This window comes from Onychomys torridus, chromosome 22 (assembly GCF_903995425.1).
Source record: "Onychomys torridus chromosome 22, mOncTor1.1, whole genome shotgun sequence".
In the NCBI taxonomy this organism is placed as follows: domain Eukaryota; kingdom Metazoa; phylum Chordata; class Mammalia; order Rodentia; family Cricetidae; genus Onychomys; species Onychomys torridus.
In genome coordinates, this window is record NC_050464.1 from 34,229,071 (window position 1) to 34,256,436 (window position 27,366).

The window sequence follows — 27,366 nt, forward strand, 5'->3', positions numbered from 1 at the left end:
TGGAAGCTAGGGCTCAGTTATGAGAGCACTTGGACTGGTGAGGTCCTGGAATCCATTCCAAAAAGAAAGGGGTGGGGGGAGATAACAAAACCAGAAAGACGTACTGAAAAGGGAAAAATAGATAAATAATCAAGTCCTGCAAGTCTGTAATTCTAGATTGTGTGATTGTGTGTGTGTGTGTGTGTGTGTGTGTGTGTGTATCTCCTTTAAAAATGAAGGTAAATGGAGCCAAGTGTAGTGACAAACACCTCTCCTCCCAGCACTTGTGAGGCAGAGGCAGGCAGATCTCCAGCCAGCACTACCTAGTGAGACCTTGCGTCAAAAAAAACAAAAGGTGATGGAGAGGTGCTTCAGCGGGTAAAAGTCCACACTGCTCCCTGCTCCTTCAGTTCTCAGCACACATCCGGCAGCTCAAAGCCCTGTAACTGCCCAGGGGATCCAACGCCCTCTTCTGGCCCCCTTGTACACCTGGACTCACAGGAACATACCCTTCCCAGGATATACACACATACACATAATTAAAATATAAAATGAAACATTTTTAGTGAAGGTAAAATACAGAGTAATTTTTTGATGAACAAAATTTACTATGGCTACACTAGAATAAATGTTTTTTCAAAAGTTCCTCAGATTAAAAAATAAATAAATAAAAGCATCCAATACCAGAAAGACAGATACATAAACACGTAAATTTTAAGACAATACGCATAAAAACAGCAAAATAATAGAAAAAAATTATCATTGTAAGAGAGCTTTAATTCCTTAAATGACATGAAGTGACTCCAAGAGAGTGACCATTGCTAGAGCAAAGGAGGAAATTGAGCAATAATAAAAACGTCAGTTCCTGCCTGGTATGATGACACATGCCTCCAAGCCCAGCAGTAGGGAAAGGCAGGAGGAGCCTCTGTCCAAAGTCATTGGGGCCACACAGAGAGATCAAGCCAAGCCTGGTCTACCTAGAGATTCCTTGTCTCAAAATAACAAAGTCACCACTTCAAGAAGAAATAAAAAACCTCAAGTGAGTCAGCAGCACCTAACAGAGCTGGGCAGGAAGCAGAAAGCTGAGAGACACACACATAGGAAGACACTGTAATGGTCTCTCCTCAGCAACAAAGCAAGACACAGAAAGTCACTGTGGAGAGAGATGTGAGCAGTGCTGTTAACAACAATGCTGCGCTGACATTCATAACATTCCACCAACAGCAGAGGAACACACTAGTTTTCAAATGACATGGTGCACTCACTCAGAAGAACCATATGCTGAACCATCAAACACACACTCAGATGTTGTTAAGAACTGAAAACTCTGAACACAATTATAAATTAACATCAACACAAAATCTGGAACTCCTCTACTCTCTGTCAAATCTAAACTTAAACTTCTAAATACCTCATGGGGCAAAGAACAGAGTACTTTGAGCTGCTGACGGATTCTACTACATCAAATGTGTAAATCTGATTAAAGCTTATGTAAAGAGCTCCAGCTTTCAATGTTCACCCTGAAAGGGACGGACAGAATCAGGACTTACAGGGAGAGGAGTTAAGAAGAGTAAACAGAAGGAATGACATGGAAAGTAAGAAACAGAAACCGACCAAAAGCAAAGTCAGCCAAACAAAAAGCTGGCTATTTACAAAGATTCATAAACCGGACAAATCTTCTCTAACCAGTGTGGTTCTCATAGGCTGTGGTCACAGGGGTCACCTAAGACCATCAGAAAGCACAGATCTTTACATTATGATTCATAACAGTAGCAAAATTAGGTCACCAACATGAGGAAGTGTCTTAAAGGGTGGCAGCGCTAGGAAGGTTGAGGGCCACTGCTGTAGATGAGATAGATCCTGGGCATAGAAAGACAAGCTCCTGTACCGGGGGTGAGGCGCATCACTGCACAACTCAAACACCGAAAAGTCGGGCTGACTACAGATGATCTGTATGTCAATAAAGGCAGCTGGTCAAGTGAACAAGACTCTTGAAAATAATTATCACACATACACCCAGGAAAACCACAGAATTCATAATTTCAAACTTGGGGGGAGGCAGAGAGACAGCACAGTAAAAGGTGCTTGCTGCCAACAACGGCAACCAGAGTTCAATCCCTAGACAAATTTGGGATAAGGAAAGAATGACAATTCTTTGTCTTCCAACAATTTGTCTTCCTACTGCTACACATGCACCATGGTACACACATGGGTCTTCTCCACACACAAACACATAAATCAGTGTTTACAAAATTAACAATAAACTTTCCCATTTTAAAAAATAAAAGTATGGCAGACAAACTCAGAAAACAGGCAGGTATGACAGTGCACTCCTTTAATCCCAGCATTTGGGAGGCAGAGGCAGGTGGAGCTCTAAGTTGCAGACCAGCCGGGGCAACAATATAGTGAGACCCTGTCTCAAAAATAAAGAAAGAAAGAAGGCTCTACACAAATCATAAGACTGATAATCCTGTGGCACTGAGCCATACAAAGACATCATAAGAAATCTGCATGCCAATATCCTTCATGGGCATGAATACAAAAAGCATTAAGACACTAACAAATCAAAGCTAACACAAAAAGCAATGGCAATATACCATGAACTTAGGTTTATCTGGGAATTAAAGTGCACCAACAAAACTAAGTTTAAAATTACCTCAACAGATACACACATATATGCATGCACACAAAATTAACAGAATTCAACAATCATGAATGGTTTTTCAAAACTAAACAAACTAAGAATTTTTAAAAACTTAACTGGGGTCAGCAAGACAGCTCAGTGGGTAAAGATGCTTGCTTCAGGCCTGATGACCTGAGTTTGATCCCTAGGAGAGAAACAACTTAAGTAGGTTGCCCTCTGGCTCCAACAAGTGCACTGTGTACACACACACACACACACACACACACACAGTGAGAGAGAGAGAGAGAGAGAGAACTCAATCATACTCATGAACTAGAAGTCTCAATTATTATTATAAATACAATCTCATCAATTTGACCTATAGATTGAATATGATCCCAATCAAATATACACAGGACATTTAAAAATGAACAGACTGTTTTTAAGGCATTAAACACACACACATATAGAAAGGCAAACTACACAGAAGTGACAAAATAATTTTCACTTCACAGTAGCAATGAAATGGAATCAGCCAGCTATCCAACAAAAGATGAACAGCACCGGGAGGTCGTGGCACCGCCTGTAATCCCAACACTCGGGAGGCAGAGGCAGGTGGATCTCTGAGTTCGAGGCCAGCCTGGTCTACAGAGCGAGATCCAGGACAGGTACCAAAACAACACAGAGAAACCCTGTCTCAAAAAACAAACAAAAACAAAAAACAAAAAAAAAAAAAAAAAAAAACGAAAAAAAAAGACTGTGCACCTCTAAGGTGCCTGTGCGCCTAACCAGCACTGGCTTCCCCTGTAACCAACCTAAGCACTTGGTAAGAAAACAGGAGGCCAGCCTGGGCTATATATATATAAAGTTATATTTCTTTTTTTTTTTTTTTTTTAAATTCAGCATTAGGTGTTTTCACTTTTCCTTGAGACAAGGTCTGTCTCCCTATGTACAGGGGAGACCACATCTAGCAACAATGTTTTTGCTTATTTGTTTGATTGTTTTATTAAACTTAGCTCAAAGAGAATTCTTGTGACACATGAGGACTAAACTTGCAGTGTGGCTCCCCAGTGAGGACCCATCCTGAGTACATCTGTTACTTTTCCTGGAGAGCAGACCTGATCCTCCACACTGCTCTGGGTAACAATGCACACTCAAGCATCCTCGTTCAGAAGTTTTCCACAGGGACCACCTCGACAGAGAGCCGCCATGAAGAACAGAGTCTGAACGGTCATCTTGGACCTTATACAGCGGGTGACAGTCAAAGGACAAATGTCTGCCCAGTGTCTTGCTCATGTCCAGGCTGTCAGGTGTCTTCAAATGAGCACATGAGTGTGCTCTGGAATAAGTCACTTCTCATGTGAGGACCTGACTGACAGGCTCTTCACTGTACAAACTAAAAGACTGCTGGTGAGGTGTTTCCAGATTATACAGTTACACAGGTTTCTACCTTCCTCCACATGAATCAAAACAATTGGCTATCCTAATTTTCCCCTTTCTAGATGATTCCATTCAGAATAAAGTCTAAGAGAAAAAGACCATTACCTATCTGTATGAATCAACCTCAAGCTGCATTATTACCCCATTAATCTCTGATGACACTTTTTTAAAAATGTAACTGTATTATCACTCCATTAATCTCAGGAAAATCTGTACACCTCGGTGATTCCTACCCTCGTACTTGCCTGAACGATGTGGTCTCCCCTGCTGAATTTTAGGGGCTCAGGAAAGACAGACGGCAGTAGAGACCTAACTAACTGGGAGGTGAGTCCCAGAAGTCCTGGCAGGCCTGGGATGGGGAGACAGGCTTCCCAAAGCTCCGGCACGTGAGGTTCCTGCCTAGGCTTTCCCTCGCTCAGGAGAGTGGGTGAGCGGCCTGTGCATGCTGGCAAGCAGCTGCCGCAACTCTGTTCAGAAGCACTCACGCTGGGGGAAATGTGCAGCATGGCAGGGTAGCCATGGAATACAGATTCCCACCTAGTGCAGGTCAGAGACTCAGGGAGAAAGGGGCCTGTGCAGAGATTAAACACTCTCAACAGAAATATTTACAAGATGTCCATAATCTGACTGCAAATCAAAAAACTTAAAATATTGAAATACATTTGCTCAAGGAAGCAAAACATAAATTGAGCAATTTCCAGGATAGGTAAGATAGAAAAATGGGAGTTATGCACTGTCTGCAGAAATGCCAACGGATGTGTGTTCCTGAAGAGCTCGTGGTTGTGTGCATCAGAATCTACTGTTGAACCATTATTGCAGAAAAAATGAAAGCGTCTTAATGCTCCTCATAACTGCTGGTTAAGTACATCATCTTAGGAGAAAGGATGTTATTGTTAAACAAAACAACAGAAAAGGAAAAGGTGCGTCTAAATTTACACTCCCCCACACACACATGCACACAGTGGAAAACATCCTCCCCCATCTCTAATTTTTAAAGCTACAAATCATCCGTCATAGGAGAGCACACAGAAATTGGCACAGACCGATTCACAGCTGCATCTCTGTGCAGGAGCAGAACACAGCATGACTACCTACCAACATGTGGAACACACCTAAGCCTCGGCACAGTCACTCTGAGGGGCGTCGCAAGAGAGCATCAGGGCAGGGCTGGGGGTGCTCATGCTGAAAGTGAGCAGCTCCCTACGCGTTCCCATTCACGTGTGACTTAGATGTGCTATTTTAGAAATCTAGTAAGACAATCTGACTGCGTGAGCAGGTGTGCAGAGACATACATGAGAACTTGTTGGGAGGGGGGAACCTGGGATAATACAAATTAAACTCCTGGATGGTGTCTTCCTCAGGGAGAAGAGGGTCTTTATGAGTTTATGTTAGCCATTTCCATATTGCTTGAATCTGAGAGTAATTAAGTAATATTTTATTTAATTTATAAAAGAAATTACTTTTCCATTAAAATTATAATTAGGAAAATTGTAAGCACATGGAAAATGTTGGTGACTACAGCTGAATAAAGACTGCTGTGTGCACTGTGGCTAGAGTGCAGCAGGAACGCACACTTGACGAGAACACAGTGCTGGGGAAGCCTTAGCTAATGAACTGACTCAGACGCACGTCATTTTTAGAGTTTCAGTTTCCTGGAAGTTTTAGTTGGTAGAAATACTCTGTATTCCATTCGTACTGCCTCGCTTGGAGAGGAATTAAAGGAACGGAACAACTTCAGGAGAGCCAACTCTCCCTTCCAGGTGCCCACCTGGGAAGGCTGAATGAGTTCACAGCCAGTCGACAAGGGCTAGTCCACGCTGTGCCAGGAAGTGCACTCGAGACAACTGGAGAGGCCCCACCACCCACGGGCTCCACCAGAGCTCTGCAGAGTGCCTGCCCATCTCAGTGCTGACTGAGATGAGGAGCTGCCAGGTCACAGCACAGTAGTGCACAGAAGCTCCAGAGCACGAGGAGGCCAGGTGTGTGCTGAAAAAGGAAGAAGGAGGGGGCTATCGGGCATGCAGGGAGGGGAGGAAGGAGCAGAGAAGGAGGTAGAGAAATTTCCAAATATGTGAGGCAAAACTGGCATGGCAAAATGACACTCCAGGTAACTACACAAAACTTGTACAATCAGAAAGCTACATGCTAAACTAAGTCAGCAAAGACTAGGATACTAGGAGTGAAGATGTAAAGGGATCAGAACGAGGACTAGGTACCCATCTATATAAACTGCGTACACTCTTTACCAACACGCACTTCCCCTCCATCTACAGGGACCCAAAGTAACCCTCTGCAGAGGCCTAAGAGAATGCAGGACAGTCTACGTCACCTTCCTGCCAAACCACGCGGTCCTAAAGTTCCCAGACAAAGCTGGTAAGAAACATCCCACAGCAGCTGCACACAGGATCTGCCCAGCTTAGCCTGCTCCCAGCAGAGGACTAGGTGCCCCAGGCAGAGAGAACCCACTGCTGGAAGCACACCTACCCACTACTTCCTCTCTTCCTGTCAGGGCTTTTCTGTGCCCATTTCTGATAACTGAATTTCCTAAGTTCTTCCTCTGCCAGAACAGTCTGACTCATGCCTCCACACCCCACCACCACCACCCTCCTGCCCAAGGCCCTATGTACCCACCAGCCATCCAGCATTCTCCTTCCCCCACCCTCCCTGCCATCTCTTCTCTCGCCTCCTAAGTCTTACTGTTCTGGGAATAGGCAGCTCAGAAGCACTGACGTTCCACACACTCACTCTCCCAAGCTGATGGTTGTTTCAGTTCTGGGGGGCTTGGGAAGGCAGGGTTGGTAGGTGCTTCCTACACCTGTGTTCAAAGCAGCAGTCCCAGAAGCTCAGGATGCTGCCAACCGCTCCTCCTCCATTTGCATGCCCAGGAATGCAAATGGCATAAAACTGAAATCTGTTTACCACTTGACCCCTCACCCTGTCACTTCTACCTCCAAAATATTACTTAAATCCATTCCCTTCTCTTCATTCCTGCTGGCCCTGCATTTTCCTGTGCCTAGAATCCTCTTAAGAGCCAACCCTGGGCTGGGGGTCCAGTTCAGTAAGAGGGTGCCCACATAGCATGTGTGAGGTCCTAGGTTTAACGTGCACCACCACCAAAAACAAAAAGCCTTTTCCCTCATCTTTTATTTCACCTTTATTACAACCTGTATGAGCTTTCTCTTTAAAACACAAGTCTGGCCACATTGTAATAGTGTCTCTAACTGTTCCGACTGCCTCCTGAAACACAGAATGTACTTAACTCCTTTCTGGGATCCACCCTTCATCTCTTAGTCCTGCCTGCCATCAAGTCAAAAGCAGACATTAAATAAAGTAAATTATTTCCAATGAGGCCTAAAAATGCTATTTTATAGCCAACTAGTATACTATTTATACATGTGTGTAGCTGACAAATTCATTCATCAAAACCACACAATATTATCATCGAGATCAAACATTTACAAACAGCTAGATAAAGCTGCATCACAGAACACTAACACTCGACTGGGCTGTTTAAAATATTTCTATGCTCTGTGCCAATATTAAAATCTAAGGCATCTTTAAAAATACATGTTAAAATTTACCATTCAGTTCCTCACAACTTTCTAGAAATTGTCAAGTCAGCCCTTTTGGATCTTAACAGGGCAGCACAGCTACCTTGTAAAAAAGTTTGACAGCATAATTCAGTTACTTTAGCATATGGACACCCACTCGCCTTCCACGTGGACTGTAACAGGGGTTTACCACATAAACTACCAACACAAGCCATTTATCCTAATAACTTCATTAAAAATCTCCCAATACAAGTAAACACTTCTACTTCAAATCGGATTTATAAAATTTACTAAAAAAGTCTGTTAGCTTTCAAAGCCCATAGCATGGGTACTCACAAGTATCTACAATGTAACTAAATGTTAAAGGATTCATTCTACAGACAGACTCAAAAATAGTACCATCTGTCAGGGTGGCAAAGCCCAGATTCCCCATCAGAGCACCAATACCAACAAATTAAACTTTGAACATATATCTCAAGTAATTTATACACAATGAACTGAGTCTCTCCCCACTACCACCACCACCGTGTGTGTGTGTGTGTGTGTGTGTGTGTGTGTGTGTGTGTGTGCAAGTGTGTGTGAGTGTATGCATACCTATAGATCAGAGGATAATTTTGGGGTCCAGGAGCTGGAACTCAGATCATGAGGTGTGTGTGGCAAGTGTCCTGAGATCTGTGCCATCCCAAAGGCCATAAATGGAGGCCTGGGAACCCTATATTGATCAATCTGTGTAGACGAGTCTACTCTATAGAAACTAACACACCTTGTTTTGAGTGCCTTAAGCATCAGTTAAGACCCTGCAGTTTTGAATGGTAGGATAAATACACTGTTTAGCTCTGTGCTCTGGCATAAATTCTAAATGATAAACTGCTCAGGTGTTACATGAATTTGATTTTTTTTTAAGTATTGCCACAGGCTAGCAAGATGTCTCCAGGCGTAAAGTCATCTACTGGCAAGTCTGACAACCTGAGTTCAGTCCCCAAAAGCATGGTGGAAGGAGAGACTGACTCCCAGTTCTGATTTTCACACACTCACATATGCAGACACACATACAAAATAGATAAACATGTTTGTTTTGTTTTGTTTTTTTTAATTTTAAAGTACCCAACTTAGTTTAGGGTAATTATTATATAACTAAACTTCCATAAAGTGTCAATTATTCTAGGATTAAATCACATTTTTATAGGACTTTAATTCCATGTTTTAATATGAAAAGAACTTTCAAAGGGAGAACTACACACACAACCATCTACATCGCCTAAAACTGAGAAGATGTTCAAATTGGGGGGTGAAGGATTATGCTGTTTTGTTTCGTTTTTGTTTTGTTCTGTTTGGTTTTTTGTTTTGTTTTGAACAGGGTCTCACCATGCCACTCTGGCTGACCTGGAACTCACAGAAATCCACTGTGAATCTGCCTCCCAGTGGTAAGATTAAAGCCATGCACCACCATGCCCAGGACATTTTTATTTCTGAGGTATTTTATTATCCTAGTGTGCCCTCTGCCAACACTTGTTCTCACTATCCAGGCCAACCACTGCCCACCTCCACTTAACACTAAGGTCACTGTAACACTTACTCAGGGTTTGAGAGGACAAAAAATCCAGCAGGCCTGGAATGCATTCATTTTGTGTATGTGCACACATATCCACATGCCCCACACACATGGAGACCTGAGGACAGCCCTCAGTATATTGGAGCCCATCCACTCTTTCCATCTCACCAGTCTGAGGCAGGAATTCCTCACTACTAACACCCACAGCTGCATGCCAATGCCATAGCCAAGCTCCTCCTGGGGGTTATACTCAAGCCCAAATCACTTATTAAAAGAAAATTTTAAAGAAAGTAACTTGTTAAGCTGGTTGTAATGATGCACACCTTTAATCCCAGCATTTGGGAGGCAGAGGTAGACAGATCTCTGTGAGTTCGAAGCCAACCTGGTCTACACATGAGTTCTGTAACAGCCACAGCTACAGTGAGATCCTGTCTCAAAAAACAAACAAATAATAATAAAATAACAAGCCAGGCGGTGGTGGTACATGCCTTTAATCCCAACACTTGGGAGGCAGAGGCATGCAGATCTCTGTGAGGCCAGCCTGGACTAGAGTGAGTTCCAGGAAAGGCACAAACCTACACAGAGAAACCGTGTCTCAAAAAAACAAAAATAGGTAGATAGATAGACAGACAGACAGACAGACAGACATAAAAATAACAAAAATGAAAGCAATTATTGCTGTGAACCACTATAACATAGAAATGCCCAAGTTTTAGCTATGATTTAATAAATTATTTGGGGGTCAGTATCGGCTCAGTGAGGAATGGTGCTTGCTGCCAAGCTATGTCCTGAGTCCGGTCTCCAGGACCTGAAAGGTGGGAGAAAACTGCTGTTCACAAGTTGTCCTGTGTCTTCCACACACCTGTGGCAACCATGCCCACTTCTACACACACACACACACACACACACACACACACACAAATAAATGTAATTTTAAAAGGCAGAAATTTTAAGATTTTGTTTGTTCAAAATAAAATAAAAGACAGTAGTACTCTAACTCCTTGGGCTCAGGGCACACTCAGGCTGCAGTGGGACTGCCCTGCCTCCCCCACACTTACTCCTCTCTTACATTCTCCCATCTTACCTCTTAGAGGCCCCTTCCCAGCCACACCAGCAGGATTTTGCTAAGCCACCCGATTACATCTCCACCTTTCCTGTCTCTGTTGCTCCTAGTCTACAAAAGCAAACCTGTTTTGGGGAGCTTGCTCTTCCTACTCCCTCATGAGACTCAGGCTGGCTCAGGGCCATCCATCCATCCCCTTGGCCCATGAGGACACAGACTCTACCCTCACTGTCACTAACCACTAAGCAGCCTGACAGCATGCCTCGACTGCCATTCAAGATCCATGACAGCCCTTAAAAACTATGATTGCCCTCTTTGTTTACTTTCATATCAGAGAAAACAAATTTCACTGTCTACCTAAAGCACACACACTCAAGACTTAAATCCACCCACAGCAGCAGGGGCACTCCGTGAGAAGTAATCATGAGCCAGAAACTACCATGTGAAATGTGCAGAATCTGAAGGAGGGTGGTTCAGAAAGTTCAAGAACTCTGATTTGTCTGTGGAAGGGAGCAGTCCTAGAAAGGCTTTTAGACACACAGCCCATGTAATACCATTTAACACACTTGCTTTTCCTCAATTCATTTCTCTTAATAGTTCCTATATTGTCTTGGATTATCTCCCATTCTCATTTCGTGTCCCATCTGCTCATTTAAGATTTCACGTCTGTCCAGTTTCTGAAATATTTGTCACTTTAGTCATTAGCACTTTGCACAATGCAACTCTGTTTCCTTAAAGTTCAGAGCTGGATTATTTTAGAAAGCTGAAGATTATTTTAACATCACCGTTTCTTAATCTAAACTGGCCTGCCCACACTTCAAATTTTCCACCTAATGAAAATTCCACCTCAGTAAGTTTCGGTGCTTTGTTTTAAAAGGAAGCCAAGAAGCAGGGCCATAAACTAGAGCATTCTACATGCCACCTCAGCAGTCTCCCAGCAAACTCAAGAGCTGTGAACTGCGCCCCACAGTACGCCTTCCTCACTCCCCAGGAACCCCAGCCTCCGCTCTGCCCCTTCCAAGGCCAGTTTAAAGCTCCCTCTAGTCTTGGAGCTTCAAGGCATCACACAGGCTATGCAGCTCCCTCCGGGCCTGACATACAGCATCTCTGAAATTAAATCATACATGTAGGTCTTTTCCCCATGCGTCAGGCCCTTAGCCCTTTGGTAAGTGCAAGCTAGATTTTAATCATTTCTGATGTACATTATTCCTAAATGAATTATACATATCCTAAATTTCTCAAACACAGCATACAAAAAATTAACATTTCTAAATATTAGTTTATTGGCTATCCCATCCAATCTCACCCCCAAATCCCTTTCATCTCCTTGGGTCTCAGAAGTTCTCATTTACCACATAAAACAGCAAGCAAAAAGCTTGTCTTTCAGACGGTCTAAGGACAGAAGAGCTTAGGTAAAGAAACAAAATCTTTTCTCCTGATAACATCACAGAACCTGCCAATGTTCTCAACATGTTAATGAGAGGGTGCCAGCAGGGAGAGCTGCACGGAGGGGGAGGGTGCAGAACTTCTGTTCTTCTGTTGCACCCATGGCCTCTCCACACACTTCAAGCATCCTCCAACACTCCTCTCCTGGACTAGAGCAGGGCAGGCCCACCACTTCGGACACACACTCCCACTGCCCGAGGCAGAGGCGGCCCAGGCAACAGGCCAAGGGAGACTGCTGCTGGTACTCCCACTGGGGGCCAGCCCACGAGGAAGCTAGGAAAGGCGGTGTTCTCTCTCTACTGCAGCATCAAGTGCAGCACAAGGTAGCAGCAGCCAGCAGCGGACCAGCAACAGCCCCCGGCAGGGAGGGCTTCTTGTGAAAACCCAGCCCCAGTGAGCCCGACCTAACAGTGCAGACTACGGAGCACACCTGCATAGCAACTTCAACTTCTACAGAAAGCTGAGGGCACTCTTCACAGCAGCAGGACTACAGCTCTGTGGGGGCCTGCCTTCAGTGATATCGGAGTGCTCTGAGATGCGCGGTTAAAGGAAAATCAGAAACTAGGCAGCCCTTAACTCCTCTCTCTACACAAGAGCAAAGGGGCAACTGGCGGGTCAGGCTAAGGTGAGTGGTGTGTAGAAGAACAATGTATTTATCAGGTACTGTTTCTGACATTCTCGGAGACCAATCTCAAAACAGTAACAGACTTGCTAGTAGGGTCAAAGGATACTCCACAGCTACCAAGGGAGTGACCATCAACTACAAGTACGACCAGGGTTCAATTCCTAGTCTCGCCAGTTACAGCTCAGAGCAGAATCTTCCTGCACTTTAAATTTGTTCACAAGGAAGTCACACATGAAAAGAAAAGCCACTGGGGGTGGGAGGAGGGAGGAGAGGGGTCTGTGGTTGGTATAGAAAATGAATAGAAAATGTCTTCATAACAAAACACGCAAAAGAAAAGAAAAGCCAAGAGCGAAGATGGGTTTCATAGCTCTCCTCTCAGTCACAGCTCACTTGTGAGGAAGACCCCAGAGCAGCATGGGTGGGAGCAAGTCAACCAACAATCAAGACTGAGGCTGGTCCCCCCCCCCCCCAGGTGCCTGCCTAGCCACTAGGGCCAGGTTGTGTGCTGGAGACCTGGGGGGGGGGGGGGCACGCCTGAAATCCCAGCACTCAGGCAGAAGCTAGAGAAGCTCTTTGAGTCATACATGAGTTCCAACCAGCCAAGGAACTGTTTATTAAAATAAATGAGATGTACTCAAGATGATTTTTTTCACATACCTTGCTTTCTGTATTTCCACTAAGTTCACAGACTGTGCCCAACCTATTTGCCTAATCACTAGAAAAAAAAAATGAAATTTGGTTCAAGCTCCTGTTCCAGTTCACTGCCCATTTTACTGGGCTCATGAAAAGTGACCATGTAACCAAAGGCACAACCTGTGGAGCGAAAGCAAAGGACTCTGGGGTCAAGGCCCAGACTTAATTCCCCAAGGGTCACAAAACTCCAGGTCAGCAAGCTTAGACAATCAAGGATATCGTCAAATCATAGTGCATTCAGTCTCACTAACAAAATTCAGAAAACAGAACAATCATCCACTAAGTTACTTCATAATTTTGTTTTTGGCTTTTTGTTATTACTGGTGGTGGTGGTGGTGGTGGTGGTGGTGGTGGTGGTGTGTTTGAGACAGAGTCTCTCTATGCATCCTGAAACTCTCATTATATAGACCAGGCTGACCTCAAGCTCACAGAGATCTGCTTACCTCTCCCTCCTAAGTGGTCAAATTAAAGGCATATGGTACCAGGCCCACTCCAAACTCTTTATTTAATAGCATCCTTCCAATCAGAATCCAAACAAGCACCAAGGAGACACCTTTGGGAGTAAGGGGAATTGTTTAATAGCAAGGAATGAATGTCTAAAGGGAGCAACACCAAGATGATTCCAACAGGGTCACTGTCCTACAAAAATTCATCTGCTTCTCAGAAGCAGATCACAAATCTGAGCTATTAGTTCTGCCTAGAGGAAGCAGGGAAAGCTCTAGAGAGGACACAGTACTGCAAGAGTGTTTACAGCTGAGTAACCTGGTACACCAACTAGAACCCTAGAACTTGTGGGCAGAGGCAGAGACAGGAAGCCTACCCAGGGCCCAGGCAAGCTCCAGCCAGTATAGCCCTGTCTCAAATGATCATCTTCATGAAGTTTAATAAGCTGCTAGAGTGTCATTTTTTAAAATTTCCAACAGTATTATGAAAATCTTGTTCATAATTATCTACTTTATTTGAAACAAATGTTTGCCTCACTTTTAATTTTAAGATCAAATGTCAAATGTCCAATTAATGCAGTGATTTTATATAAATTAAGAATAAATTATAGCCAAAAGAATCTAATAAAGATTTGCATTACATTTATTTGGATGTGTGATCGTTATGTGCCTCTGCGTGTATGTGTGCACATGTCTGTGTGTCAGAGTACTTACGACAGCTGGTTTTCCCCCTCCACTGTGAGAGCTCTGGATGTGGAACTTGAGTCAAGTACCTTTGCCAGGGCCTCTAATTACCTTGAGTTTGCAGCCAGCCTGGGTTCTCTGGTGAGTTCCAGGCTAGCCTGGGATACAAAACCAACATAACGAGAGAGAGAGAGAGAGAGAGAGAGAGAGAGAGAGAGAGAGGGGGGGAGAGAGAGAGGGAGGGAGGAAGGAGGAGGGAGGATTGGAGGAAGGGAGGACAAGGAGAGAGAATATGAGAGTATGAATGAATGAACGGTCTCAAAGTTCCCCATCCAGCAAGTTAAAGCTACAATTTAAGATATACAAAATAATGCCAAAGTGAAACTTCCACATAATAAGCAGGAAGTTTAACAGGAATGGAATTTCACTACCTTGAAAAAGGTACAAAATGCAGAAAGCTGTATGCTTTATTGTGAAGTAATACAAATACAGCTTGAAGATCATCCCACCACAATTTCCCCAAAATGAGAAATAAACATCCACAGACACCAATGAAGGAAACAGACTCTCCCAATTCTCCTCTGGAATGAAAGCAGTCATCTTGGGGTTTTTAGAAAGACTAGAATCCAAATGGAGTCTAAAGGACACTTCATAACCAACAAATATCACTGATATATCACACAAGAGAGGCAGGGCTCCCTAGTGATGGCCACCACAGCACCTGGGAACGGGTGGTCTCCTCTCCTACTGCCTTACATACAGTAACATAAAATGAAGCAGAGGAAAACTCCCTCTAAAGAAACAGACTACAGCATTTTAAGAAATTTTGACAACTATTTTCAATCAACTAAAGTAAAGCTAGAAAACTATGCTGATGTACACATGCCTATGCTAAAAAAAATGGGCAAGCATGCATATTTCATTCATGCAAATGACTCTGAAGTTACAATTCCTCATTTATGTTAATATTTACCAAGATTAATGGAATATCACCTCCCCTATGTAATGAAGTAAATTCTCAACAGAACAAAGCTAACACCTTCAAAGCTTTCAAATAACGCTAGAGGCATATAGCAGAAAAGGGAACTATCTGGACCTGATCAGAAGGATGAGTTCCATCAGCAGGGAAAGTCGGACATTCCAAGAACACTTACAAATATTGAGTCTCTAATTCTAAAACTCTAAGTCCTAAGAGGCAAATGTGTGCTGATGTTTCATATTTTCATGTCTGGGGGGGGAGGGGCGGGAAGCTACTCCCATAGGCTATCTAATTTACAATATCTAATTAACTCTCTTTGCAATGCACTGAATGTTAGTTCTTTGCAACAACAAAATTATTTTAAAATGACCAGAGATTCTGGTAAATGGCACCACACATAGTCTAGCAGGCACATCTGCATGCAACGAGTCTTAAAGGGCACCAACAGCAATGTTGGAGAGTCTGCTCTCTGTGTTTCTAATAAGTGATTATCAAGCACAGTTTACCAATCACACCTCCTATCCAATCACATCCTATTCTCATAAACTTTATCTAATCTCTCTCACTGGCTAGCTTCTGTGAAATAAACATATCCTCTTTCACAAGAATGCAAATCAGTACTTGCAGTAGCTTAAATAACATTATCTTCTCTTGAAAAATAAGTCAAAGCTTCAAAAATATCTAGTCTACCTCTGAATCAAACTTTGATAGCTGAATTAACTATTCATAAAAAACATTCAGATAATCTACAGCATCTCTGTACACACTTAGAGTTTCATCTCAATTCTGTCTTTATTCATCTCAGAGTATAGAACTCTGAAAGTGTTTGATGAATACAATTAACTCACAATTAACTAAGCTAAATTAGCTAGTGAACAAAAAAGATCAATTTTCCATACTAATTAATATAAGCCACAACTTTAAGTCAATGATATTTAGAGAAATGCCTTGAGAGACTTTGTTTCAATATAAATCATCTAACATATTCATGACAAAATGATCAGACAGGCCAAAGAAATGACAAGGTACAAAAGCACCTGCAAACGCTCAAACAACGCTTCCTGTCTTGAACACAACCCTGCCCGCTCTCTTCACGAAGAGAGGAAGGGCCCAGCCTTCTTTCCCAATGAGCATGTCAAAGCCTTTGGCACATACAGATCTCAGGTACATTATTTCTCTTTAAATTATGAACTCATCACATGTATAAATGGCTCTTTAAAACGGTCCAGTAAACTGCTACACTATGCCTTAAATTGCTGTCTATTATGTACTTAAAAATATTTACTAGCAATTGGAGGTTAATATGGCAACCATTACCGGGTAGCAATTATTGCCATTAAAAAAATATAAATACTATAACGCCATGTGCCACTAACAACAAATGCTGAACAGAAAACACATTGGCATATTATAAATATTTTCATTAAAGAAAATTAAGCTATAAATGCACGTTTATTTTAAACATTGAAACTGCAAACTGGGGTGAGAACAACGGTGTGCAGTGGGGGAGGGGGGCACTCTGAAACAGTACAAATCTCCTTTTCCTCACTTCCACCTGACAGCCCTCCGTACTTATTTATAAGTTTTCAACATTTCAGATTTTCAACATTTACAACTACCTTCCTTGTCTTGAGGGGAAAATAATTCTCATAAGACAAAAGGAAATTAGGTCTACAACAATTTACCCTAAAAGCTTCAAATACAAAATGAACGGTCCTCAGTAGGAAGTGAAGTACTAATGTGTGTACATGTGTTTTAATTCAGTGCGAATTTGACACCATTACCCAATTATCTATAGTTAGGGAGATTTTAAGCAAATCAAACATGAATGTGGAACAAACATCTAAGAATTAGAAATAGCTCCCTCAAGTCCCAGGACCCAGAATACTTAAGTCTAGCCTAAAGGACACAAAGTCACTTTCTCCACATTATCTCAAAAGAAAAAACACAAAGATACACTGGGCATCTGAAAGTTATAATGTGTCTTCCCTCAAAGGTGAGTTCACAGGCACAGGGCACACTGTTATATTCTCCAAAAAAGGAAGATTTAATACACTCAACTACATTAGAGGTGAGTGAATAAACCAAGAGTCATCCCAAAACTTGATGGACGGAAGGAGAAAACAGTTTGTGTCCCAAAGGCACAGCGAGGCATGAATTTACTGCCGTGGCTACAAACCTCATCGTCGTGAGAGGAAGAAAGAACAGTGTCCCACGTCACACACATCCAATGCTTTGCTTTTCACGGGTTAGGAAACCAGGTGGAGATAGGGAAGAAAGTGTAGGAAAGAGGACTCCGGCAGTGTCAGAAAACAAACCCAGGAAAAGACTAGGAACAAAAATCCTAAGGGGCCTGATTGCCCAACCAACTTTGGCTAAGCCATGCTGATGACCTCAGGATAACAGAAAGTGGTGGGTCACTGTTTCCACACAGCTCTACTTGAGCTCACACTTCATCTACGATAACCTGAGTGTGCGGGCACACTTTCTACAAGTAATACCTCTTCTCTGCTCACAAACAAAACTGCAGGCCAAAACATCAAAAAGTACAAAATGCTAAGTACCTACTTCTTCGGACATAATATATGACTTTGAAAAGGTGATGCTGCATCCCCTTTGGAATCAACTATGTTCTTTAGGCAATGCATTCTTTACATGACAGGGTCAGGAAAAGTTCTCAATTTGGAATCAGGGGAAAAAAAAAAAGTTTGCAGTTTGATTTTTTTTTTCCTCTTTTAATAAATTTTAGGGCTGGAGAGATGGCCCAGGGGTTAAAAGCACCGGCTGCTCTTCCAGAGGACCTGGGTTCAATTCCCAGCACCCACATGGCAGCTTACATCGGTCTGTAATTCCAATTCCAAAGGATCTGACACCCTCACAGAGAGATATATGCAGGCAAAACACCAATGCACATAAAGTAAGAATAAATAAGTCATTTTGAATAAGCAGCATTTATCCATCTCCAGGTACCAGGAAACATAAACATTCTACATATTTAGGCCAATCTAAGCATCTCTGCATTTCAAAGAGATTACCCAAAAAGTTAATTGTAGTTTAAATTATATTTAAAAGTCAATTCTTTGTTTTAAAGGTGTTTAGGGGAGAAATACCCAGAATGCATCCTTAGGCCGGTAAAAATCAGTGCAGAATCTTCAACAAAGAATTTCAAACATCTCATCTCTACACTATCACCCTCTTGAAGCTCAGAAAGATAAGGAATGCCCCCACAGCTCGACTGTGCACCAACAGTCTTTCATTTGCCCACACAATTCATTGTGTATAAATTAGCCACATGCACACAAGCCATTACTAGTCAGCATGATATATGGTAATTTGGGAGCTCTCGAGAACTAATATGGGTTGGCTTGGTTATTTTAATTACCTGTAAATATGTCAATGTGGTCACCAGACGCCAAACAAAACCATTTTAAATACCCCCTAATCAATACATTTGCTGATCTATGAAGGTCCCTGAATATCTGATACTAAATGACAGGGGGGGGGGGGGTAGTTTTATCCTCACATCAAAAGGTCAAGGGTGAATTACCACAGTAGTGAAGGAAAGAACCCAACCAACTTCTAACTTAATCTCAAGACTCCAGTCGAGATAAAAATCAGGGTGAGAAGACATCAGCCTGCTGTTACATTCGTGGAAGCAGGAGCACTATGTCACTCCGTCTTTGTAGGCCAAAATCAGGCTTGATTTCTTTATCTGCACGAAAATAAAATGACACTTCCAAAGTTGGCAAGAATTCCTATTTCTCCACTAGTCTCCAAGGGGAGAAAAGGCATCTATGCCACCCATAATTAAATGTAACTAATTACAATTTCAACACTAAATTATTTATCCAGTGTAAACAAGGACTGAGAGGAAATAAAGCTCCGATCTACAGCAGGGGTTCCAGAAAATAATTTGCAATAAATACACGCTCTCCAAAAGGCAGCGTTCCCCAACAACCCCCCCCCAAAAAAATTGGACACACAATTCTAGGTAAGTTGAGTTTTGAAGGCCATATTAAATAAGCCGTTCAACCAATTTCCCAATTATATTCTACGCTTGAAACATAATTGCCTTACATCTGTTTACAAATCTTTGCTCAATATTTAAACAAATTCGTACTCTCCCGGGCACATAGCTCCACATACAGTAACTCCGGCACAAAGCGCTTATTTAAAGACCACGCACTCCCATTATCAGTCTAAGCGCTAGGTTTAACAACGCGAATGTTTTCAGAGCTAGGTAATACGACCCAATAAAAAGCAAAGATGGCATTTACCACCAAATGTCACTGCCACCGCCAGGAAAGAGTTGCTGGAGCCCTATACATTTTTAATTTCGATGAATCAAGCCGCCGTCGCCGGGTGCCAGGCTTCCAGGAGAACAATTGACACCCTAAATGCTTCGAGATTAAGGCAGGCGTTGCACTTCCAAAGCAAAAGTTGTCAATTATCAGAGAGACGAGAGCGGGAGAGAGGAGAGGCGAAGGAAGATAAAAGCGATGTTATCAAACCGCCCAGCTTGTTGCTCTCGTGTGTGTGTGTGTGTGTGTGTGTGTGTGTGTGTGTGTGTGTGTGTTCCTTGTTAGGGCAGAGAAAACAGTTTTTAAAGGCAGCGGAGGAGAGCCAAGAAGCAGCAGCTTCCTCCACCTTCCGTGGGCTCCGAGCAATAGCTCTCCCGCTCTCCGGCGTAGTAAGCCCCGAGAGGCGGGCGGCTGTCCGTGTTTACAACCGTGCGAGCTTCCGCCGCCAGAGTCCTTTCCCCGACACAATCGCCTTCCATCAACTGTTTTCGGGCGAAATCGCAGGTGTCATTGTGGAATTTAAAAAAAAAAAAAAAGGAAGAAAGAAAGAAAATTGAGACGCGGGAGAGCGGCCGATCCGATCGGGAGAGAGGACGAGCCTGCAGATCGCCGGCACCGGCGGCTGCACAAGGCAGAATTCTAAGCCTTCCACATTTCGGGAAGGAGGAAAGAAGAAGAAAAAAAAAAAAAAAAAAGAGGGGGAAGGGGAGGGGAAGGGGGGTGTGATTGCCACGGAGGTGGGCGCTCCGAAGCGCGCCCCGGCGTCCGCAGCGCCCCGACTTCCACACGCACGTCCACGCCGGGCGCCGCGCTCGCCGACGCCGCCAGGGCTCCGGGAGGAGAAAGTTGCGCGGCGGGGAGGTCGCGCCCCCCACCCGGGCCCCCGCCCCGCCACTCACCAGCGAGAAGAGGTTGGAGTGACAATCCTCCAGGCTCGCCCCGTTCGCCACCCAGTTCGCCGCGGCGGTCATGGTCCTCCGCGAGCCCGGCCGCCAGAGCGGGGCATGTCGGAGCGGGCCGGGCCGGGCGGCGGCTCGCGGGCACCGGGGCGCGAGGCCCGCGCGGGAGGCCCGAGGGCGGCGGCGGCGGCGGCGGGGGGCGCGGCGCGGCAACGCCGCCCGCCTCTGTCGCGCAGGGCCGCCGCCTCCGCCTCCGCCTCGCCGCCTCGTCGGCCGCCTTGTTTATCTCCAGCCGGCGGGCGACTCGCCCTCGGCCGCGCCGGCGCGTGAGGCACGCGAGCCCCGCAGCCGCCCCGAGCCGCCGCCGCCGCCGCCGCAGCCGCCGCCGCGCGAGCCCGCGAAGGGGGGGGTGCGGACGAAGCCAGCGGGCGACCCCGGCAGCCGAGCGCCGTCCCCTCCTTCCTCTTCCTCCCCACCCCCCCCTCCTCCCCAGTCGGCCGCGCTTCTCCTCCCTCCCCGGGCTCGCTCGCTCTGACAGCAATGGCGGCCGCCGACCGCGGCTCGGCCCGCCATTGGCTGCGGCGCGTCACGTGACGGGCGCCGGCGGCGCGGGGGGCGGGGGAGGGGCCGCGGCGGCCCTGGCGGCCCTGGCGCGGCGGCGGCGGCGGCGGCGGCGGTGGTGGCTGCAGCGGCGGCGGCTCGCGGGAGGCGCTGCTGAGCCGATCGCGGCCTTCCTCCGAGCGGGGACGGAGCGAGGGAGGGAAGGAGAGAAAGAGGTGCGGGCCGCCGTGGGACGGCGGGGCTTGCGTGGACGCCCCGCCCTGGGCGCGGGCGCGCGTCTGTCGCGGGCCCAGGAGGCCGCGGCTTCCCGGCTTGGCCCCCGAGCCCCGGTAGCTTAGCTGCTCGGGCCTGGGGCGCGGCTAGGGCCGGGCGAGCCTGTCCGACCGTGCTGAGGAGTGCCTTCGAAACCTCACGCCCACCGGCCGCTACGCACCGGGCCGGGCGGAAGAGTGGGACTCGGAGACACAAAAGACAGCGAGGCGCTTGCCCGAGGTCGCGGGATTCGAACCCGGGCACCGCGAAGCCAGGGCTTGGTTTGCTGCCTACCGAGCGCTGAGCTCCTAAAGCACACATGCTTCTGGAGCCCCCTTGGCGCCCACTCTGCGAGCGGGCAGGCATTCCTTGCATAAATGCCCCCAGCGCTCTTGCTATGTACCACATTCACACTATGCTGTATAGGGAGCAGGCCCTTCCTCCGGCTCTAAGCCTGCAATAACCAGCATTCCTTCTTCGGAGTAATGGGAGATGTGCTGATACTGGAGACTTATTTTCCAACCCTCCAGTTTTCAGACCCAAAATATAGGGATGGAGGAAAGCTGGCTTGAAAAGAGATAGAATGAGCGGGACGTGGTGGTGCACTCCTATAATTCCAGCATTCGGGCCGAGGCAAGCAGATCTCTGCCAAGTCCAGGCCAGCCAGGGCTACACACTGTCTCCAGGAGAGGCAGGTGGGAATGTAAAAAGGGGGCCACAAAACTGACATAGCAATGGAGCTTGGAAACTATCACAAACCTTAAACCCCGCAATGAAGGTGGTTCATAGACATGTTACTTTGCAAGATCCTCAGAACTGCCTTAAGTGAGCTAGCTCAGAGGGGAGCAGTAACATCCCCAAAGGTCTCAGTTACCCAAGGGCTCAACAGCATGAGTATCTGAATTCAGAAGGCTCTGAAAAGGATGCCGAGGACTTGCTTTGCTATACCGAGCTGTGACCCTGCTCAGCAAAGTTTAACTCTGTCTCTCATTTCCTAATCTGTCCAAAGCAAATCCTAATTGCTGACCTGCTGACCTGCTGACCTCGAACCAAGGTCACCAATTCCCGTTATGATGCGATCGAGGGAAGCATTGGGGGGGGGGGGGTAATATGTATATGGTGTTGAAGTCTCTGCAGGACATCCAGAGTCGCGCACGTGTGCACATGTTCATCATACAGACTTGCAGCCTACTAGCTGGTCATAGAAGGGAAGGAAAAAGAAGGAGGTGATGGGGTGCAGTCCTGGAGCAAAACTAAGCAGAAACATGAACCCAAAAATGCATGGACAGTTTACAGATTAAAAAAAAAAAAATGTTCAGCGGTGGTATAGCACGCCTTTAGCACTTGGGAAGCAGAGGCAGAGTGAGCTCTGTGAGTTCAAGGCCAGCCTGGTCTACAGAGTGAGTTCCAGGACAGCCAGGGCTACACAGAGAAAAATCAAAAAAGCAAGGAAGGAAGGAAGGAAGGAAGGAAGGAAGGAAGGAAGGAAGGAAAGAAGGAAGAAAAAGAAAGAAAGAAAGAAAGAAAGGAAGGAAAAGAAAAAAGCTCATCTTCAGCTTCGTTTGTTGCTAGGACTGGATGTTTGAATCACACTCAATTCATATTGAAAACCTACAGAGGACAGCTATGGAATTTGGACATGGTAATTAACATGAGGGAGGAAATCAGTGCCCTCCGAAGAGACCCAGGAAACCTTGGTTCTCCCCTCTGCCACAGGGAGATGGTACCAGGAAGGGAAACACAACTGGACTGAAATGGGTCAGTACCTTCAGCTTAGGCTTCCAAAACGGTATAAAAAATTTTTCTGTTCTTTAAGGCGTTCAGCCTACAGAAACGTAGTGCAAACAGCTCAAACTCAGGTATCCCAGAAGAAAACCAGAATGAAAACCATATGTACTGGCGGTGTTCTCAGGTTTTACATACACAGCAGGAAGCAGAGCCCTCGAGTAGGAAGAGCAGGAATATAAAGTAGCATAGTGGCTTTGGATGTCCAGGCAAGAATTATCCAGAGGCGTAGAGAGATAGTTCACTGGTTAAGAGCACTTGCTCCTCTCGAAGAAGATCCAGGCTCAGTTCTCAGCACCCATAACCATCTGAAACTCCAGTTCCTCCTGGGGGTCCCAAGCCCTCCACAGGCACCAGACACATACATGTTCATACACACACATATGTGTGGAGGCAAAACACACACATAAAATAAATTTGGAAGATATTTTTGTTTTGTTTTGTCTTGTTTTTGGAGACAGGGTTTCTCTGTGTAGCTTTACGCCTTCCCTGGAACTCACTCTGTAGCCCAGGCTGGCCTTGAATTTGCAGAGATCCGCCTGCCTCTGCCTCCCAAGTGCTGGGATTAAAGGCGTGCGCCGCCGCCGCCGCCGCCGCCGCCGCCGCCGCCGCCCACCCCACCGCCACCCCAAAAGAATTTTTAATAAATAATTGCTGTGGGATGTCGTTCTGTATGCTGTGATTGCTCTGATTGGTTGATAAATAAAATGCTGATGGGCCAGTAGCCAGGCAGGAAGTACAGGCGGGATAAGCAGACAAGAATTCTAGGAAGAGGAAGGCTGAGTCAGGAGTCACCAGCCACACACAAGAGAAGGCAAGATGTGAAAGTAAAACTGAGAAAAGGCACCAAGCCACGTGGCTAAACATAAACAAGAGTTATGAGTTAATTCAAGTGTAAGAACTAGTCAGTAATAAGTCTGAGCTAAGGGCCGAACAGTTATAATTAATATAAGCCTCTGTGTGGTTACTTGGGGGATGTGAGTGGGAGAGATTTGTCCTGAGCACCGGCTGGCCAGGACACAGAAAAACTTCCAACTACAAATAACAAAGAATTACAGGCATTTACACACATGCACTCTTTGGCCAGTAACCCTGCTTTGAGCACTTGAAACTTGTACACAGGTGTATAAAGGCCTGGAATGTAAGCACTATGAGCTGCTGTGTTGTCTGTAGGGCAGAAACTAGAAGAAACCCTTGTACATCCATCAGGGAACACTCAGAAAATAATTTAATTCCGTGCAGCCATTAAAAATAATGAGTCGGTGCTATGTGTTCTCAAAGAGAACGACCCAAGCTGTGGATTAACTGAGATGGTCCTAGGAGGTTACCATGACACTGCCAGTAACATCAGCCACCTCTAGGGAGGGGAGTTGGGGGGGGGGCTGGGGAGGGTAGAGAGAGAAATTACTTTTCACTTTATCATTTTGTTTTCTTTTCCCATCTTTTAAAATGCAAAGTGCATATATCACCTATCCATTCCATAAGTAACGAACAACAAAAGTCAATCTATAAATAAAACTGAAGACAATGCAATCAAAGGCACCATGAAAAAGTAAATTAAAAAGCAAAATAAAGCTGAGCACAGTGGAACCACACACACACACACACACACACACACACACACAGAGGAGGGAGCTGAAGTGGAAGGTTCATGAGTTTGGGGTCAGCCTGGGCTACACTGGAAGACTTTAGTCTCAAAAACATGAGGAGAGAGAGGAATAGAGAACAGAGAGAGAAAAAAAGAATAGGAGGAGGAGGGCCAATAAAAACAAGACCAAGCCGGGCGTTGGTGGTGCACACCTTTAATCCCAGCACTCGGGAGGCAGAGACAGGCAGAGCTCTGTGAGTCTGAGGCCAGCCTGGTCTACAGAGCGAGATCCAGGACAGCCAGGGCTACACAGACAAACTCTGTCTCGGGAGGAAAAAAAAAAAAAAAAGACCAAAAAATGAGCAGGCCAAACTCAAAGAGATTTTCTTGTCTGTCAATTCTGAGGCCCCAGAGAGGAAGAGAAAACATTCAGACCTCTGCCAGGGCGTGTCCTGGCAACAGGTGTTCAGAATGAGAGCCGGGAGGAAGTGGGTAGGGGTCTCTACTGCACCGTGGAGCAGCCTGTTTCCTTGGACAAGCACTCAAGTTCCTGGAGCCTCAGTTTTCTCCCGTGTGCACCCAGCAGCCAGGGTAGCCTACAGGTCAGCGCTACCTGGGAACTCCATGGCCTCTCTGCACAGCTGTGATGAGCGATAACAATCCTCGGGGGTTCTTACTCAAGAGGGAAAGTTCGGAGAGCTGACGGCAAAGCTCTGGAGATAAGATAAACACAAAGCAAAACACAAGTCAGCCACAGGCTCCTAGGAGGTAGCAGGGAGCCGGGCTGGGACTTGGCTCGGGTTCCTTAGGTGCTGGCACCTCATCTGCACCCGCTGATTTAGTTTCCCCAAGTACAAGTCGCTGCTCAGACAGGAAATAAAAGTCCCACTGTGTGCAGAGACCTCCGGGTCTCGTTCTGAGGAGGCCAGAGGCCAGATCAGTTCCCTTTCACAGTTACCAAATGTAGGGACAGAGAAAGTGGAAACAATAACAGGACCAGAGGAGGAAGCTGCTGTTACTGGGGGGAGGGGAGAGGGATAGGGGGGCTGCCAACTGTGAGACCCTGGAGACCTGGGCTCCAATCCCCTGTTCAGCCCTGTGCAGGTCACATAACCCTGTGATCCACCTTTCTCCCCAAGAATTCCAGTCCCAGAGTGCTAACTCCAGGGAAGCGCTTCTAACAGGGCCATCCCCAGCGGCAGTAATCTATAAATTACAATCCCCCAGCCGCTTGTCCATATTCGGACAAGAGAAGGTGTCACCCAGTCACATCATTTGGAGATTGTTAGTTTGTTTGGATTTGTTTTGTCTTTCTTTCTTTGCTGTGCCTTTGTTAGATTACTTAGCAAATTATGGAGGCACAGAACACTGCTAACTCTGGTGAGTCTTGCTGTAGAAATGTATACTCCAGGCTAGAGAGACGGTTCAATGGGTAAAGCGTCTGCTGTGTAAGCCCAGGGACCCAAGTTAAGAGCCACTGCACCTCCAAAAGAGTCAGGTATGGTAGTACCCACCTGTAGTCTATATGCTAAGGGGTAGGGGGTAGAGGGGTAGCCCCAGAGCATGCTGGCTGGTCAGTTTAGCCCATTAGGGAGGTTCAGGTTCTATGAGAAAATCTATCTCAAAAAATTAAAACAAACAAAACATCCAAACATATAGAGAATAGCAGGAAAAGACACAGCACAGTGTCTGGCCTCTACAAGCATATGCATAGGTGTGCATGCACGCCCACAAGCACGCATGCACAAAAACAAACATACATACACCCTACACACACTGAAAATAATATTCCGAAAGCATACTCCTAGACTGGAGAGATGGCTCAGCAGTTAAGAGCACTTGTCACGCTGGCAGAGGACCCCAGGCCAGTTCCCAGCACCCACACAGAGGCTCACAACTGCCTGTGACTCAACAACAAGGGAATCTGATGCCTTCTTCTGGTCTCCAGGGGCAACTGTACTCACATGTGCATATACCCACATACATACACACAATTTTAAAAAATTAAAAAACAAGCCTTTTAAAAAGCAAACTCGGGGTTGGGGATTTAGCTCAGCAGTAGAGTACTTGCCTAGCAATCGCAAGGCCCTGAATTCAGTCCTCAGCTCTGGCAAAAAAAAAAAAAAAAGCAAAGTCACCACTCCCCAGAAAGGGAATGCCAACCTTTGTACCCCAAGGCTCACTCCCTGCTAGGAATATGGGCTCTCTTCCCTTCATACTTAGACCAACCAGCCTAACCTCAAGACACATTTCTTTCTTTTTCTAAGGTTAAGGTTTTGGCTTTTTTTTTTATTTTGTTTTATTTTGTGAAAATGAGATCATGGCACATATAATACTCTGCAATCAGTTTTTCCTCTCACTTAATCATTTATCACAAACACACTTCCAGGCCTATATATCTGCATCTAACTCACTGTTTTGTTAGTTATGTGGTGTCTCATAGAATACCTGGGCCGTAATTTATCCAATTATTCCCCTATTCCTGAACATTCAGTGAGGTTTCCAGTTTCTTCCCCCACTCTAAAGAAATAGGTGTTGTAAATATCCTTTATCTATCTATCCTTACGGACTGACACTTTCATTTCTTCGGAATCAAGTTCCCCAAATACGATTGCTTTTTTTATTGTTAATAAATGTATGTTTTTATTGTTCATAAATACAGCCAGGATCCTGGGTGTGGCTCAGAAGCAGAGTGCTTGCCTAAAACATGAGAGGTCTTGGGTTCAACTCCCCAGTATTGCTAAAAAGAGGGCTGGTTAAATGGCTCAGATGGTAAGACACACCCAGCATAGGCTTGGTGACCTGAGTTCCATCCTGGAACCCCAGAAAAGGTGGAGTGAGAGGACTCACTCTGTGTCCTCTGCCATACAACATGGTGGGAGGAAGGGGGGGTGAAGAAGAG

The 27,366-nt window shown here is 45.5% G+C and overlaps 1 protein-coding gene across 4 annotated transcripts in view; it reads right to left on the reverse strand.

The window, feature by feature from the left end:
- Med13l (mediator complex subunit 13L) overlaps nucleotides 1-20,417 on the reverse strand; it is a 222,319-nt gene extending 201,902 nt beyond the window's left edge. For all 4 annotated transcript variants that reach the window (XM_036171624.1, XM_036171622.1, XM_036171623.1 and 1 more), the window contains exon 1: nucleotides 20,279-20,417. In XM_036171624.1, coding sequence (XP_036027517.1) covers nucleotides 20,279-20,350 — 72 coding nt within the window. In that variant the 5' untranslated portion in view covers nucleotides 20,351-20,417. The remainder of the gene's footprint in view (nucleotides 1-20,278) is intronic.
- Between the last annotated feature and the right edge of the window lie 6,949 nt (nucleotides 20,418-27,366).